Source organism: Vidua macroura, chromosome 13, assembly GCF_024509145.1.
Source record: "Vidua macroura isolate BioBank_ID:100142 chromosome 13, ASM2450914v1, whole genome shotgun sequence".
NCBI lineage: Eukaryota > Metazoa > Chordata > Aves > Passeriformes > Viduidae > Vidua > Vidua macroura.
Window position 1 is genome coordinate 10,259,316 of NC_071583.1, and position 17,210 is coordinate 10,276,525.

The 17,210-nt window shown below is 42.2% G+C and overlaps 1 protein-coding gene across 3 annotated transcripts in view; it reads left to right on the plus strand.

Annotated features, from left to right (window-relative positions):
- The window catches only part of UROC1 (urocanate hydratase 1), a 37,193-nt gene extending 23,288 nt beyond the window's left edge, over nt 1-13,905 (plus strand). Inside the window, exons 15-20 of one of the 3 annotated variants that reach the window (XM_053989718.1) lie at nt 3,433-3,503; nt 4,401-4,499; nt 4,915-5,014; nt 7,715-7,886; nt 12,981-13,080; nt 13,666-13,905. In XM_053989718.1, coding sequence (XP_053845693.1) covers nt 3,433-3,503; nt 4,401-4,499; nt 4,915-5,014; nt 7,715-7,886; nt 12,981-13,080; nt 13,666-13,806 — 683 coding nt within the window. In that variant the 3' untranslated portion in view covers nt 13,807-13,905. Of the gene's footprint in view, nt 1-3,432; nt 3,504-4,400; nt 4,500-4,914; nt 5,015-5,149; nt 5,397-7,714; nt 7,887-12,980; nt 13,081-13,665 lie in introns of those variants that run through there. The other 2 variants (XM_053989719.1, XM_053989720.1) reach the window with 2 other exon arrangements.
- The last annotated feature ends 3,305 nt before the right edge of the window (nt 13,906-17,210 follow it).

A 17,210-nucleotide genomic window follows, 5' to 3' on the forward strand; every position in this document is an offset into this window, starting at 1 on the left:
TTTGAAAAGGATATAGCCTGTTCAGATGTCTCTCATTTGGAATAAAACTACTCATCTTCCTATGATGGAAGGCTGCTGTTCAGCTGCCTTTTCCTCCCAAGAGGTGAATTATTGGTCCAGTGGGCCTGACTTTGCAAGGTCCTTAGTTCTGTCTATTCTCCTGATCTTTCCTTAGGAGTAATTTTCAAGAAATAGCACTGGAGCATGAGTAGTGTTTAATGCAAAACCAGCACATTGCAATAACCCAGAAGTGCCTGCTCTGTTTTGTGGGTATTGAAACTTTCATGCTTTTAAGCCTGGTCCCTTGGCTTTATTGAATGGAGGGTGAAATTCATTTCTGTACTGCTGGATCTGCCTTCAGAAATCTGCAGTAATTTTTCTGCCATGTACTGCAGCTTCCAGAAATCTTCTCTCAGGACTGAACCATTGTATGACCTTTGGATGGTTTGCATTGCAAGACTGGAAAATGAATCAGTTGCTCTGTGTACAGGAGTGTGTGGGTGCTTATATAGATGTAATGTAAAGCTGGGGAGAGAAGTCTCTTGCACAAACAAAAAGCATTGAACTATTGCTTGTATATTTTTAATTTAAATTAAAAAAATGACATATAAAAATCCCAACAGGTGAAAACAGGTTTAAAGGTGAGGCTATAGTTGTTAAATTTGACAGGAAAATGGGAATTTGATTCAAAGAAAAAGAAAAACAGAATTTGATCAGAAAATAAGCAGCCATTCAAGAGTACATATTCTTGAATAATCCACTTGCAGTCCACTTTCTGTGTGGCCTGGGTTTGTACCAAATTTTAGGGTCTGGATAGCCTCACACACATACATATCTGAAATCTGAAACTACCTTTGAAATTTATGAAAGAATCTGTTCTAAAAACTGAGTGAAAACTCCACAAAGCTGAACTCTGTTGCATTCCAAGTTTAAACTTTTAACTTGGCCTTAAGTCCACTGTAAACCATTCTTCTTCTTTTGTGGAAATGAATTTCTTTCAGAGTTTGTGAGATTTTTGTAATTTTCTTATCTGCTTCTACTTCTAAGCTGCCTGAGCTTTTAAGAGGACCTTTGAATGGGAGATGATGCACTGATGATTGGGGTGTAACTTGGATTTAGGACCTCTGTGGTAGTTTGAAGGCTGAGCTGATGCACAACAATATAAATCTCTCCAAGGGAGCCAGTCTGTGTTCTTTGGAACAATTTCTCTGGATGCACAATGCTTTTCAGTATATTTTAAACCCTAGGTGTGTACAAGGGCCTATGAAATACCAGAAGTAATACAGTTGCTTGCCTGACTTCAAAACACATTCCTGTTGGGGTGGGAAGGTGAAGGCAGCAGTTTAGCAAATGAGATACATGGAGTTACTCTAAAGTTAAAGTATTTCCAAAAAAAATGGTGAGATTTTTTTCAATTGCTGGAAATAAGACTAAATAAAAGGGAGTATTCCTCACTTCCCCAGGGATAACTGATGAAGTCCAACTGTTTATTGGAGCTGGCTGAAAGGGACAGATGTGCAGTGTTGAGATAGATCCTTGTGGCCAGTATTCTCATCTGGCTTCTCTTCTGTAGATTTTTTTCCTTCGAAAGGTCTTTTCTGTAAGTCTGTGCAATGTGAAGTATAAAATATGGTAAGAGTTCTCTTATATAGCTTATAAAAGTGATAGAAAGGAACCCATTCTCTGTTGTTTGGATTTTGTTTTGTTGGGTTTTTTTAGGGATATTCCAATGAACTCCCATTACATATCTATAGTAACCTAAGTGAACAGTGCCCACTACCTTCTAGAGGCTGCTTCCTTAAAGCTTCTGAGTGGCAGCACAATCCTATTAGGATAGCACAGCAGCTGTTTCATCTTTCACTCCCTGCAAAGTGAAGTGCTGACATGTTAATCCTCATTGCAGAGTTTAGAAGCTATCACTTGAAGCCAGCCCCTCGAGCACTGACAGGTCTCTTTAGGATCATTAAAGCTCTTGGCATGGAAGACCTGCCTCTGCAGGAATGAGCATATTTTTCATTTCCCTTAAACAATGTCTTTCACATAGGTTTAATATGAGCTTCTTACACTTTCCTCTTTCCTTTTTCTAGTTGTACCTTGCATAACTGCTGTCATACTGCCTAGTGCAGAAGCAGAACTCCAAACACTCTTCTCTGGGACAATTTCAAGTTAGCAGTGTGCAGTTTCTCCAGCTTGACTTTGAAACATAAGTTGTCTGTATGTTATAATTTGCCATAAAAAGGGGTGAGAGCTGGAGAGTAATGGAGAACATTGTCTTGGCATCTGCAGGGATGATTGCCTTGAAGGTCCAGTGCATGAACAGGTCACTGTGCTGTCACAGGCCAGCTGAGCCCTGGTAGCTGAGTGTGACTCTCAGGGTAATGTGACATAGCTTAGCCCACAGAGAAAGAGCTTACAGACAGTGACTTTTTCAGTCACTGTAACCCCATCTGAGCTGTAAAACCTCCTGAATGAGGACAGCAAAACAGTACTTCTGTCCCATTACTTACCCCTTATCTCTTTTGTGACTCACTACAGATGGTGCTGTGCCTTTGGAGGCAGCTGATTATTCTGAAGTCACCATGTATCTGATATGTGTCATATTTCACTGTCTTTCACTTGAAATATCTTTATTCTTATTCCTTTTTAGTTTGGCTGATTGAGATGGAATGAGTCAGATATAAATGAAAAGTGAAGCTGGAGAATGCTAGCATATTATACATAATTGTCTTTTTTTGGTAACATATCCATCTAAACAAGGTGTAGGGTGGATTTATGCATAAAGTAACCATTGCATAATAATTTTTCCTAGAATTCCCATAGAAGTGTGAGGCAACAAACCTCTTCATTGGATAAAAGGCCTCAGTTTTATCTTGGTACAAAAACATCCAAGGACCACGTTGTACAGAATAACTGCTGTGCTGTAAATCCATATCCCAGATATGGTGTCCGTTGGTGTAACTTATCCTCAAGTGTGTGTTGAGAGCTGCTTTTGAGAATTTCTGCTGGCTGTCTCAAAGGAGTTATTCACTATGTGGTACAAGGCTGGATTGCAGTACCCAATATCCTGGAGTTTGATGAAATGACTAATTTAGCAAAGATTAGTAATAGATTGGCATTTAGTAGGCAGTAAAACAGGTGACCAAAAATGTACAGTCCATGTAAACTGTATTTAATTTTCATTTAGTTTGCTGAAGATCCAAATGGGAGTTACCATTCCAGCTTTCCCCTGAGTGGCATGTTGTACCTTTCTCAAAATATATGATGCAGTTACTGCATCAGCTGAACAGAGAACTTTATACAGCATTTCCTATATGCATGCTTGTATCTGAGAGTAGAATGTGACTCCCTAGTGCTGCCAGAAGAATTAAAGTAAATTCAGAACACACTGCATTAATTTTCAAACGGTATTTTTTTCTTGTTTTCTCTCGCTAGTGAGCACATCTGTGAAGCAGCAGTACCACGACAACATCCGCTGGATTCGGGAAGCCGGCAGGCACAGCTTGGTAAGTGCACAACCTCCTGCAGCAGATGTGGCTGCTCCTGGTCCTGAATGCAGGGGTCAAAAGCAGGAATGGACAGGAATGAAAACACAGTCTGTAGCTCTTGGGGCTGACAATGGAAACCTTCTCTTCAGGATTTTAATTTGAGCTGAAGCAGTTCTTTCCCTTTACTTCCTCATCTGGAAATGTTAAAATAATCCAGAAATATATGCTCTTGTATCTGGAATGAAACATGTCTGCGATTCACCCTCCACCTCAGTTCTTTCACAGTGCTATTCAAAATATTCCTCTTGGCATTGCTGTGGACCAAGCTCCTCACACGTGCAGTTCCCAGAACCCTTTCCAAAACAGGAGATAGGGCTGAAGAGCTGCCATCCTTCTGCATTGTGGGAAGAAGGACACCAGTGGATCAGCCTTTGTTTTCCTTTTAGGGCAGGCTGTCCCTGTGAAGCCAACAAGTGATGCTGTAGACTTATATGTGCTCTCCCAGTCTGGAAGCAGAGCAGAGCTGTGCAGGACAGATGTTCTTTGCCACATTTCTTTTCTCTTCCAGCCCACCATCACCAGTTCCAAACCTCTGCTTCTCAGCTGTTGGGAAGGGATTTGTTGATAAGGGATTATAGCCTAGCAATCAGGTTGAGTTAAAGACTGGAATTTACTGGGCAGTGGCAGCTGAATACAGAAATACATCTCATGGATTGTGTGAGTGAAGATAAAACTAAGTTCAAAGAAGGATTTTAATTTTTTTTTTTTTTTTCTGGAAGCTGGATGTTGGTGAAGAAATAATCTGCACTTTCTTCTATGGAAGGAAAGGGGTCACTCCTGTGACTCCATTCATCTGGGACCTGAAGATAAGCCAGTGGCAGAGAACCTTATCCCTCTGTCATTTTTCTTTTCCAGGTCGTTGGCTCTCAAGCCAGAATCTTATATTCTGATCAGAAGGGTCGGGTGTCTATAGCTGTGGCTATCAATCGAGCCATTTCTGAAGGAAAGATTAAGGTTTGTCTCTTTTGTCTTGATATGCTCTGCTAATTGTGTTTAATGTCTGAGACTGGGAAGGCAGGTGGGAAAGGAGAAAGCTTCAAGCAGTGAGAGCAGAAGTGCCTGTCATTTACATGGGGCCAGTTTGTGTTAGAGCTCAGTCCTCTCTGCCTGCCACTATTGTGCTCTGTCACAGGACAGAGGTGGGTTTAGAAACTCTCTGAAATTTTGTTTCATGATGAGACTCTCTAATTTTCTGTTTTGGCATCTACAAGCACAACGTATCATTCTGTGATTTGCAGAGAGCACAAAGCAAGGACTGTAACTCCTTAGTAAGGCCTCAAATATTAAGACTTAAGACAGAAGTGAATTGAGCAGATAATAGCAGTGTCAATCTGGAGGATTCCACTGTCTTGTCCTTGTTTGTTTCCAGGCTCCAGTGGTCCTCAGCAGAGATCACCACGATGTGAGTGGGACTGACAGCCCTTTCAGGGAAACATCCAACATTTATGATGGATCAGCCTTTTGTGCAGGTCAGTGGAACAGCTGAGGCTTGTCTGCCTGGGCCAGCAAGGAAATGGCTTTAAAATAGAAATAGCTTTTTTTTTTTATGAAACATTTTTAAAATGTTTTTGTTTAAAAAACACCCTTTAATCCCAATTAATCAGATTTCCTGAGAAGCCTTGTGCGATTTAACAATACAGACATGAATGTGGAGCTGCTTACATAGGAGAGGTCCTGAACACTGCTGGAAATTCCATGAAAATGCACCAAATGTATCTGAATGCAAATGGACAGCAGTCTCAGAGGATTTTATCTTCTGTTTGATTTTAATTTGGAAACTCATTATTTCAAACAGGTGATCTGATTACAGCCATATTTCCTTGGAATCCACAAGATCAAAATCAGGTCAATAATAATATTTCGCTTAAAGCAAAGAGGTTCACAGCTGTTTTTATTCCATTGCCAAAGGACTCAAGAAAACAGTCTGGAGTTTCTGAAAGGAACTTTTCTGGTCATGAGGAAATATTGATAGTAAAGGCATAAGAATAAAAGCCAGGCCTTGCTGCTCACTTGAAGTGTGACTGTGGGCAAATAATGTGGATTTGTTCTACAAAAGGAGCCTTTAAATCTGCACAACTGACCTGAGCTAACCAGACTCCGCTTTTCAGTTTGTGAAACCATCTTTTAGAGAAAGAAACCAATGAAATATCAGGTTGGAGACCTGAAAAAATGGATGAAGCACTAGGCACTTTTTAACCCTAAATCTTCCTCAATTTTCCATCTGTAAAATGGAAATTAGGGTAATAGCTTTAGCCTAGTGGTGTTTCTCTATGTCAAGAGCTGACAATCACAAAGAGGTGTGAGATTGGAGGATCTGCTGCTGTAGAAGGAGAAGTAGATAGATAGAGGAAGCTGAGCATATTGAATTACTTCCATTATGGGAATTCATAATAGAACCAAATTATGGCTCAATTTCAAGGAGGAGAGTTCCCTGTTAACTGGATTTCCTGGTGAAATGAGGCTTTTAACTGTGTCCATCAGTGCCACTTCAACACTTTTTGAGCATGTTGGCTAGTTCTAATAGGGCAAATAGATGCCTTGAATAATGCTTGTTTCTGACAAGCTGAGAGAAAATGGTGCAGCTGCACAGAGAACAGAAATTCAAAGTAATATCTCCATCTTAGCAACAGAAGTAATCATCAGGCAATGCCCTCAGAAGAGGGCAATAGAAACAGGGCTTGCTGAACCCCATTGCTCATCATGCTTTGTGGTTCTCTTTGCATTTTGTGATTTACTGATCCATTTGCCTTCTTCAAGGGCTTATCTAAAGCCTGTTGGCCACTGATATCACTGGTCTTTAAAACCAGGCCTAAATCTGTTTTACCAGATGAGCCTCTGGAGGCAATAAAAGAACATCTTAGGTCTTCCTCTCTCCCATCTATCCTCTTGTTCTAACACAACTTTTGAGCTGGTTTGGGTGAAATTTGCTCCTCTTTAACACACAGGACATTTCCAGAATGTTTGTTTGTCTCATTTTGTTTTAAAGTACCTCAGCCTGATGGGTCATTGCTGCTCTGGAAGTGTATTTCAGCACAGACATTTGCAGCCAGTGACCTGTATCAAAGCCAAGGAGCAGCAAGTTATTGCATTGTTAGTTCACTCCTTGTCCAACCTCCACTCTTATCAGGCGAGTGGCTGAGGAGAAAATCTGTGCATTATAGAAGATGGTGATTTAGATCTCTCCCATTCAATCTCGACAGCACTGTAATTATGATAATTGCATTCTTAAAGTGACATTATGTCAGATAAAAGATGCCATAATGGAGCTTTTGAAAGGGTTTAACATAGATTAGCACTTAAGTAAACTCATTTTTCCATCAGGCACATAACTGTGGGTCTGCAGATGTGGCTGGTGGGGATGTTGTTTTTCTCTTATTTTTCCTGTTAAAAATATAGCAAATTATGTATTTAATATTTCCAGAATTAAATCTGGATGTTTTCAGTAAATTTTACTCTTATCCCCTGTGTGCACCTCTTTCCACCTCTCTGGGTATATGCTTTAGCACAAATTGCAGTGAATATACAAAATTCTAGTGAACAATTCAGTGGAAACCATGCATTAATCAAATTATATTTGTCTGCTAAATGATATTTCTTTGGGTTTTTTTTTTCTAGACAGACTTTCTTAGTGGTTTCAGCAGTTTCTGTTCAGGGTGAAATTCCCACATGTCCAGAGAATTGGGGTGGATATAATTTTCATCCCAACTTTGTCCACAAAATGCAACTCTTTAGCTTTAGGCTGGATTTCTGCACAGGGCTGAAGTAACTCTGCACTCCGATCTGAAAATATTTCAGACTTCTGAGAACTCCAAGGTGTGTAGTGTTCCAGGTGTCCTGTCCATTTTGAATCCACACTCATGGATGTGTCCAGCCTGTTCTCCCATGACTGAGGTATCCCAAAGGAGTGCATTGTATTTCTCTCCACCCTGAAGAAGTTTCTCAGAGCTGAAGAGTGGCAGGTCCTTCAGCTGCCTGTGCTGGAGCACAAATGCAGGAATCACCAGTGCCCTCATAACCCACAGTGCAAATCTGGCATTTGTTTCCTCTAAAGTCAGGGCAGAGTGGGAGACAAATCTCTCTTGCCTGTTCCTCCCAGGGCTGAGATGTTCAGTGTACACCTGTGAGAGAAGCTGTGAGTAAAACCTGCCTCCAACCCTGCCTTCCCACAGCCCCACTGAAGGTGTTGGAGGAAGGAGGGAGCAGCACAACACAAAAACGAGCGTGGCCCATGAGTAGTAACACCTTTGCTCTCCTCCCAGACATGGCAGTGCAGAACTTCGTGGGAGACTCGTTCAGAGGAGCCACCTGGGTCGCGCTGCACAACGGGGGTGGAGTTGGCTGGTGAGAGTATTTTTGTTCTTAAAGCTGGGCTCTGAATCCTGCTCCTCCTGCTGTGTGTGTGTGTGGGGAAGAGAGACAGGAACTGCTGAAAAGATGTGCAGTACCAGAGGAGAACTATGTTGTGATGGTGGGAAGGGTGGGTTTGGAATCGAGGACTGAAAGGACAAATTATAAAGCAAAGTATGGTGTTATAGGACTCTTTTTCTAATTAATGCTCACATGTCCAGAGAAAGTGTTTTGAACACTGGCCACAGCACAGTTTGAAGAATTTCATTTGATGAACAAGGATAGTCTGCTGTGGTCATTTTGAACAGGTCCGGCTTTCAGCACTGTTTTCACACATACACAGCCAGAGTGTCAGTGGATGGATTATGTTCAGGTCTCCTCTCAAGCTGTATTTAAACCTGTGACCTCAGGACCCCGATAGAAATGCTCCTGTGCTGCAGTGCATGAGGGGTTATTGAGACAAACCAGCTCAGGTGCCAGCAAACCCCCCACTCTTTCTCACCCTGCTCATGCCTGGGTAGCATTAAAGACCACAGCCAAGTAAGGACTGAACTAAACACCTCCTTCACATGACATGCAGAACTAAGCCACATGCCTAAAGTGAAAAGCAGAGTGAAAGAAATATTCTATATGGAGATGGAAACTAATCTCCTCCATCTGCCACTGAAAGGCTACCTGGATTGGCAGAGAAGCGGGAAGTGGGAAAGCCTGGCCACACTGCAGTCTTTAGTTCTGGTTTGTACTTTCCAGCATATTCCAGCCAAGCCTCTGCCATTTTACAGTCATGTCTTCATTTGGTGCTATCAGCAATCAGGAGAGGCACAACCCTCTGTTAAAAATACTGTGGTGAACCCTCATAATTCCCTGTTTCAAACAGTGCTGGAATATGCTAAAACCAGCAAGCCAAAGAACTTGTAGCAGATGTTATCCTCAGAGACATTTTTTATAATTGTTATTCATCTGGATGAGCTGAATCTAGAAAATATCCCTTCGGGTCAGTTGAAGAACTCCCTCTCTGTACTCTTAATTCCTCCGATTTCTGTGACATAAATACTGCATAGAAGGGTACAAGAGAGCAGAACTGAACAATGGGAAAAGAAAACTTTCTGAGGACTTAAGCACATGGAATGAAGATTTGCCTTTGCTGATTTCAGTGATAAGGACCCACAGCCATTATTTCATTCACAATTTCCATGATTCTGAATGGAAAACACATACCAGAATGTCTCCCTACTCTGGTCATCTCAGACTGAGGTTCCAGAGGTAGTAGCAGACAAGTTCTATCTTAATTTCCTCAGCTGAGTTTAACCTTTTAAAAATATCTACTTATTAAATACAAGCAAAGAAAATCACTTTTCACAACATGTTGTGCAAAGTATTTGGGATATTTTTGTGATAATTATAATTATTAGAATTGCTAAAATAATTGCTTATGCCTTGAATGTTCTCTGCCTTGAAGATGCTTAACTGAAAGGATACAAATTATCCTATTCCTTTCTGGTCTCTATAAGGCCAATCCTTCCAGGACACTTTTAGCCCTCTGTGCAATTCAAAGATAGCTTGGCTGAATGGTGAGAGTGCCCTTAGTTCTAGAAAACTGGCCCTGACCACACTGCAATTTCAATTATACTGTTTTAGTTGTTTTGTAAGTGGAATTACACCATTAAAAGAAACTTTGCCACAAGGCAGAGCAGATTTATGCTCTAATTTATGTAATGCCTCAGAAAATTAGAGTGTGACCATTCACTGAAATCAAAATATCTCTGGAGAAAACAGTGTTTGGTTCTCCTTTTTGTCATTTCCCGTGGCTGCTTGGGGGCTTGTGGTTGCAGAGCAGTATCTGCTTGCCTTGTTTTTTGGAGCAGCATAGCCCTCTGTGATTAAATTACTGTGCCTCAGTGAAGAGTGCAGGGCCTGAAAATTAGGTGTGTGTCTGCAGAGCCTTAACAAGCCACCATGCAGAGGCTCAGCTGTGGTGACCATGTCGTGTCACTCAGTGCCCTGGCCTGGGGAGCCCCCAAAGCCAGGCCAGGCAGGTGGTTCTGCTTGGCTTAACTGAGGTGGCACCACCCTGGCAGGTGAAAGGGCTGCACCCCTTTGCCTTCTGAGGAGGCAGAGGAGTAATTTAAAGGTGGCAGAAGAAGAAAAACAAACCCTGGCCATAAAAAATTGTTTTCTTTACCTGGAAAAGATAGATGCTTTTAAGTTTATGACCCTGTTTTGCTTTTTCTCTGGAGCACTAAAAATCCACCTGACTTTGCCATAAAGAAATCTCTACATCTTTGATAAACTTTTTGTCATCAGCTGATTTGGAAATGTGAAAGTGAAAGTTGATATATATATTTATAAACAAAAATACAAGTGATTAGAGAGAAATCCAGCTGTCATTGGCAAGGTTCTGCCCTGGGAGTTCAGAAATGGATAATTGAACTGCGTTTAGCTGCCAGTCCTTCCTGCAGAGGCCGGGCTTGCCTGGAACTGCTGGCAGATATGCTGTGCAGATTTTCCATTGAGACTGCACAAGTGCCTTTTACATGCTTTATTTTCTGTTACAGCCTTGTGGGACAAACAAGAAAGGCAGGATTAATATTTAGCTGGAATCTGCATCACATGTACTCTGGGAGAGACTTAAGATTAACATAGTCTTGACTATAATTACAGCAAAGGACTGTTATTCATTTTTTGCTGCCTGTTTGTTTGCAGCAGAATATGTATTAGAACAGAGCCTGGATAACCTGTAGTAACAAAAAGGCAGAAGCAATTTAAGAATCCATCTGCACTGTCGACAGTGTGACATCTTGATTGTGAGAGAGGCCTTGTTTTCTTTGATCATCTTAGGAGGAGACATCTGGAAATTATAGGAGGTAGCTTAGGTCAAAATGCCACATGCTTCTTTAATTACCTGAAAATGTGACCCAATGCTAATGAAGGCAGAGAGAAGTTTTGCTAGAAAATCCATCATAACAAACATTGGCATTTAATGTAGGAGGGGCTTTAGGCAGTAGAACAGATCCTGGTGAGTGATTCTGATTTGCTCTGGAGTAACTCCATGGAAATTGATGGAAAGGCATTAAATTTACCAAGTGCAAGTAGACCAGATGCTCCTTGTTCATGCCTAAGCTTCAAAAGATGCTCTTTGGGATTCTGTGGACAGAGGGAATTTTTGCTACTGAAGGAATATCATCTCCCACTATGGAATAGCTTTATAAAACACTGGTTCAGAGGTCTGGGTTTCTGTGGCTTTGAACTCTGACAGTTGAGAGTGGTGCTCTGTTCTTTGGTCTCTGTACACAGGAGCAGCAGAGTATGGTGGACTAACTGGCCCTGGCACAATTACATTTGTTATCATCCACTCTGGCCTCCTCTTTTGGAGAGGACAGTAACAACATGAGCTATTCAAAAAGTAGAATTTGCAAGAGATACACGTTTGGCTGTTTGTATTCATTCCCAGATGAGACTAAGAGCAGAACTAGTGAAAGACTTCATAGAGTAAAAAACATCCTGGGATTTCAGGCTGAAAAGAGTTGACAGTGTCAATCAAAAAGAATAATTTTATTTTGAAGTAAGTTCTTACAGTATTCAAACATCTCCATTGAAAACCTGACTTTGTTTCAAATTTTCCAGTTAAAAAACCTAATTCATTAAGTGATGTTCTGCTGTAAGAACTGTCACTTTCAAGAAAACTGTGCCTTTCAACAGAAAATGCATTTATAATAGTGACATATCTGATAATGGAAAAGTGAAGGGAGTTCAGAGAATGAATTTGATGTGATGATGGTGAGATCTGGAGCCCTGAGTTCCTTGCTGAGCTCTGTGATAGGGTCCTACTTAACACACAGGTACTGTATGTGAGTAGTAGTAGAAAGGTAATTAACATCACATGAGTGACAACGTTCCATTGAAACTGAGAAAACGTGAGCTCTAGTTTCAGGAAGTAGATCTCAGGTCTGTGAAGCTCTAGTTTAGCCTCAATTCCCTATTTCCTCAGAAGCTCAAGTTACTGCTAGAAAATACACATTAAGAAACAATTCCTTCCTGGACTGGAAGACTCTCAACTCCTATCTGACTAATGGGCATGTCTGATGTTGTTCTATGTAAATTTTGTAAACTTATATTAACTATAAAACTCAGGACAAAATCCTGCCTCCAGGGATTTCCATTAGTGTCTCATACTGTGTACTGTTGTATGATGTGCCCTGTCCCTCAGGTATGGCTGATGCTGAGCTCTAATGCCAGAACTCTCACAGATTTACAGCAAGATTAATCTCCCAGCTGCATCCACCACTATTCACCATATGCCATGGAATGGGAGCTCCAGCAGGCCAGATTCTGAAGTCAGACAAGATGTTTTGCTCTACGTGTTTTCCCTGTCCTTTAAGACCAGACTGTTATTTCCCCCAAGAATAATCTGTTTGTTTTAATGTATTTCTGTTCTTCCTCTGCCAGTAAGTCTGCTTCCTGAAAAGTTGGCACTGATGTCTTTAAACATCTCTGTATCTCATACAAAATGAATGATGGTTTTGGAAATGATTGAGGCAGATGTGCATTAAGTGGTGGTTAACACTTTTTTAATAAAATGCTTATGCTCTGTCATTTGTCCCAATAGAATATAAATAGATCCATCTGCCTGCTGCTGTAAGTGCTCTGTCACCCTCACGATCCTGGCTAGATGGCAGCTGTAGTGTAGCAAACATGAGAAGGTTTAAAAACACCCTGAGACAGGTAAATCTCTGGCCCATCAGATCTGTTAACCTTTTTCCACCTGTATTTAGAGCCAGTACACAGTGCAGGACTCAGGAGATACAGAGCAAGCTTAATTTTTGGTATCCCTGCTTGGAGCAGATCCTGATTCCCAGCTGGGCATTACAAGAAAGCTGGACTAGGTTTGCTGCAGGTCAGGAAACTAGGCCTTTGCCTGCTAAACACTCTTTTTCTTTTATCATAACTGTAAAACATCACTGATAGTCTCCTATCCAGAATAGTTTCTGTATTCTCATCCTCCTTCCTGCAGTACAACCGAACATATCCTGTAAATTTTGTGGTATTGGTTTGAATTATTTTTGATTCTCTTACTCTTTTTTTTTTTAGGGGTGAAGTGATCAATGGGGGATTTGGTCTGGTTTTGGATGGGTCCAAGGAAGCTGAAGAACGAGCAAAGATGATGCTCAGCTGGGATGTTTCCAATGGAGTAAGCAAAACTCATATATGTATACTTTAATTTATTTTTTTTTTAATCTGGGCAATTTTGCTTGTACACAGATCAAAACACAGAGTTTTGCTTATGGAAAAGGGGTTTATAATTTCTTTAGCTGTTGGTAGAATTTCATCCTTACATGTGGCAGAGAATTTGGCTATTTGATTTCATAGTTAAAAATGCATTGAAGAGACATTTTCCTTTTAAAATACTTATCCCACTACAAAAGCATTGACTGCTCAAATGATACTGTTATCTAAAGCTAGTGTAAGTTTTACAGAGCTGGGATGGAGTGCACAATTATTTTTGGTGATGGAATTTTGTACGTTTATAAGGTACCTGGCTCTACCAGTGTTTATCTATCCACTGTTATGCATGGAAAAGTACCACGTCTACCCAAATACTACTCATAAAAATGAAGTATTGCAAAAATTACTTGCAAAATCAGAAGGTAAACTAAAAACTGGCAGAGGGTTGAAAGATTTATTGTCATGAGTTGGGGGCCAGTTTTTGCACAAATATGGTGCAAGGTGGGTGTGGCAAGAGAAATTTTTACACCCCTTCACTCTTGTCTGACAGGTCGCCAGGCGCTGCTGGTCGGGAAATGCCTTTGCTTACGAAACCATCTGCCAAGCAATGAAGGAGAATGGCACACTGAGGGTGACTCTCCCTCACAAGGTGCTGGATGAGAACATCTTGGAGCAGGCTGTGAAACATTAGTGGTACTCCAAGTGCAATGCTGCTCCTGCAGATATATTTGAAGTTCCTTCCTTGATATCCTGTTTTGCTCTCTGGCCAAATGATAAAAGCCTTGCAAATGTCTGTTCCATGTGAGTTCTTTTTTTTTCCTCTCTAACTTATGAATGGGGCAAATTTGTTTGTGTTTGTGACAGGTCCACCAGGAACAGTCTTTTCACCAACATATTTGGAACAATGTTTGCAATAAGAAACTGTTCATGATGGGAAAGGAATGGGATTTTTTTTTCCCTGAAAATTAAATGGAAAAAATCCCCCAACAGCTAAACAGTCACTTATTCCTGATAAAATATAACCTAATGTACAAAAGTAATTCTTAGCTGTCCTGTCTCATGCTAAGCATGCTCCTTGCACAGCACATGGGCTTCATTCTGACATGAACACAGTGGCAGCAGTCCCTTCCCCCTGTGGACTAGCTCTGGAAAGTCACTCAACCTCCTGGCACTGTGTCCATTACCTCTTGGAATGGAAAGGGATGTTACACACATAAAGCTGCCCGTTCTGCTGCAGTCTGTGAAGCCCTACCCCTGGCAGAGCCCACGGTACCCACAGGTGAGCACTCTGCACTTCTGCACTGCCTCTGCTGCTAAGAAAGGGAAGTGTTTATTCTGAATCACGAGTTCTTTACTCTGTTCACGTACTGTGTGTTTCTCCAGATGAACAGTGAGAGTCGGGCATCTGCTTGAAACTGAGCCTTCTGTGAAGTGCAATCTGCAGTTGATAGGAATTGCTTTACATTATGGAAAAAACCCGCCCACATTGGCAATTCATATGATTGAGATGGGAGTAGTTGTCAGGCAGATTTGACAGCCTTTGCTTTGACATATGTTATGCATTACCTTATTAATAATCACAGTGGACTAGGTCCAAAGTTATGGTACTGGTATTGTGTGAAACCACTCTAATCTTCATAACCCAAAACCACTGGTGGTTCTTGCTTTATCAAGAGGAACAACCAAAAAATACACTGGCTTTTCTTGTACCAAGGAACGTAGAACTGTTCCATAGACTCATCTTAATTCTGAGTTGAAAATACACCATAGACAAGATGTTGAAGAAATAGTTATCACAAATTCTTCACCTTTGTATTATTCAGTACTGGGGTTCCTGCCAGCATGTTAATCTCTACATCCCAGGCACAAAAGGAACCTTATTTTTATCCTAGTAGCCTTATTGCCCAGAGGACATAACCTTACCAGTATAGCCATGTTTAATGTCTCCCTGGGAGTTTATAGCTGGATTGCCTGTAGGGACACACAGAACCCATATGGATGAGTGCTATAAACAGCTACAAGTTGAAATTCAGATTATGAAGTCTATTAATGAGGCAGCATGAGTTAAGGCAAAATGGGGTACAGAAAGGCAGTGAACTGGTGGCGTATGACTATAGTCATATGTATGACTATTCACTGGAGTTTATTTCAGTGATGTGGTGTGTAGTCATACGTATATGTTTAAATCTACTTGGGTCTTTTAACTGCAAATCTCAAGCACTTAACAAATGTGAGCTGGCTGAGGTTTACAATACCTTTGGGAGGGCACAGGGAAACACTAACCTGTTGCTGTCAGGGATGAAATAGCAGGGGCTTTCCAGCACACAGAAACCATAAATAACCCTGGTGCAAAGTTCCCTTTCTGAGCCCTGCTGAGCCTCAATTTATCTGTCCTCTACTTGTGTGCAGTGAATCTTAGACTGTAAATAGGCTATTGTTGTGTGGGGGTGCTGTCATTTTTAGGTAGCTGACCTCACTGCTGGACAAAGCCAGTACAGGGAGAAGAGTTTGAAATCCATCCATCTGTAGGCATTGGATCGGATCTGACCTGGGCAGGGAATGTACAATCAGTGAATTTGTGCAGTGAAGTCTCAAGCTTGCCAGGCTGAACCATCCTTCCTATGAATCTCAGCAGCTTCACACTTTCCTAAAATGCAGACACTTATCCTGACAGCCTCGTGCATGGTTGCAGATGGAGGCAAGAGCTTGGTGACAGGTTTTACATCCTTCAACCAGGGATGCACCTTTGTGTTAAGCAATAAACTTGGGTGCAGACCTATATTTTCCTAGGAACATGAAGGAAGCTACTGCAAAGACCTCCATAGGGAGATTGGGATGGCTGGGGCTGCCAAGGACAGGGAAGACCTACACCCAGTGGAGCTCTGGGTGAACCCACAGCTTCACGCCCTGACTGTGGGAGGTTTGATGCTCAGAAAGGAGGAATAATCTGAGCAGGAGAAGGATCACAGCACCATCTGCTGGGACTGCTCGCCAGTCCCACAGCAGCAGGGAAATGGTAAATTTCCATAGCAAATACAGGATAATTTTACCTTTTCCTTAAGTGTTGGAGAACCATAAGGTAGCTGAACGCTCTCCCAGAGAAAGCTTTGCCCAAGAATAAATTTTAAAACATATATGTGTATTAGCTGAATTGGTAGGATTTTTCTTTCTTCTTTTTTTTTTTTTTTTTTTTTTTGGTGCTGCTCTATCTTGGGTCATGCTGTGCCATGGTCATGCTTGAACAGCGACTTTGCATTGCCCAGGGTTGGCCTGTAGCGCTGTTTCCATATTTCCACTCGTGGTATGAAGGGTGTTTTGCTAAACAATTTCCCTCTCTCAGCATGGCTGCACCCTTAGCACTGCTCCTGCACAGCACATCCAGGGACACGATCTGTTTGTGAGGCCACATCTGGGCTGCTGTGTCCAGTTCTGGGCTCTTCAGTATGAGAAAGACACGGAGCTAGTGGAGAGGGTTCAGTGAAGGGCCACAAAGAGGATTTGGGGTCTGAACATCTCTGGCGGGGGGAGACTGGGGGAGCGGGGCTTGCTTATTCTAGAGAAGAGAGAGGGGATCTCATGAATCCATGTAAATATCTCAAAGTTAGGTGACAAGAGGCTGCTGCCAGAGTCTTTTCAGTGGTGCCCAGCAACAGGATGAGGAGCAAAGGCCATAAACTAAAACAGGAGCTGTTTCACCTCAACACAAGAAAAAACTTCCTTACATTGAGGGTGACTAAGCACTGGAATAGCTGCCCAGGGAGGACGTGGAGTCTCTCTGGAGCCACTCAAACCCCACCTGGACGCGACCCTGCCTCGGTAGGGAGGCTGGGCTGGGTTATCTCCAGAGGTCCCTTCCAACCCTAATTCTGGGACTCCTCCTGGCCATTGGCAGGGACGTCAGCACAATCCCCAGGGGCTGAGATGACTCCAGCGGTGCCACGCTGGGTGTCGCACCCCGCTGTGCCATTCCCACCCGGCCGGCCCTGTCCCGGGACAGCCCCGCTCCGTCCCGTCCGGCGCTCCGCTCTCCGGGTTTCCCCGGCGCCGCCCGCGCCGCGCCCGTTCCGCGGCTCCGCGCTCCGCGTTTCCGCTGCG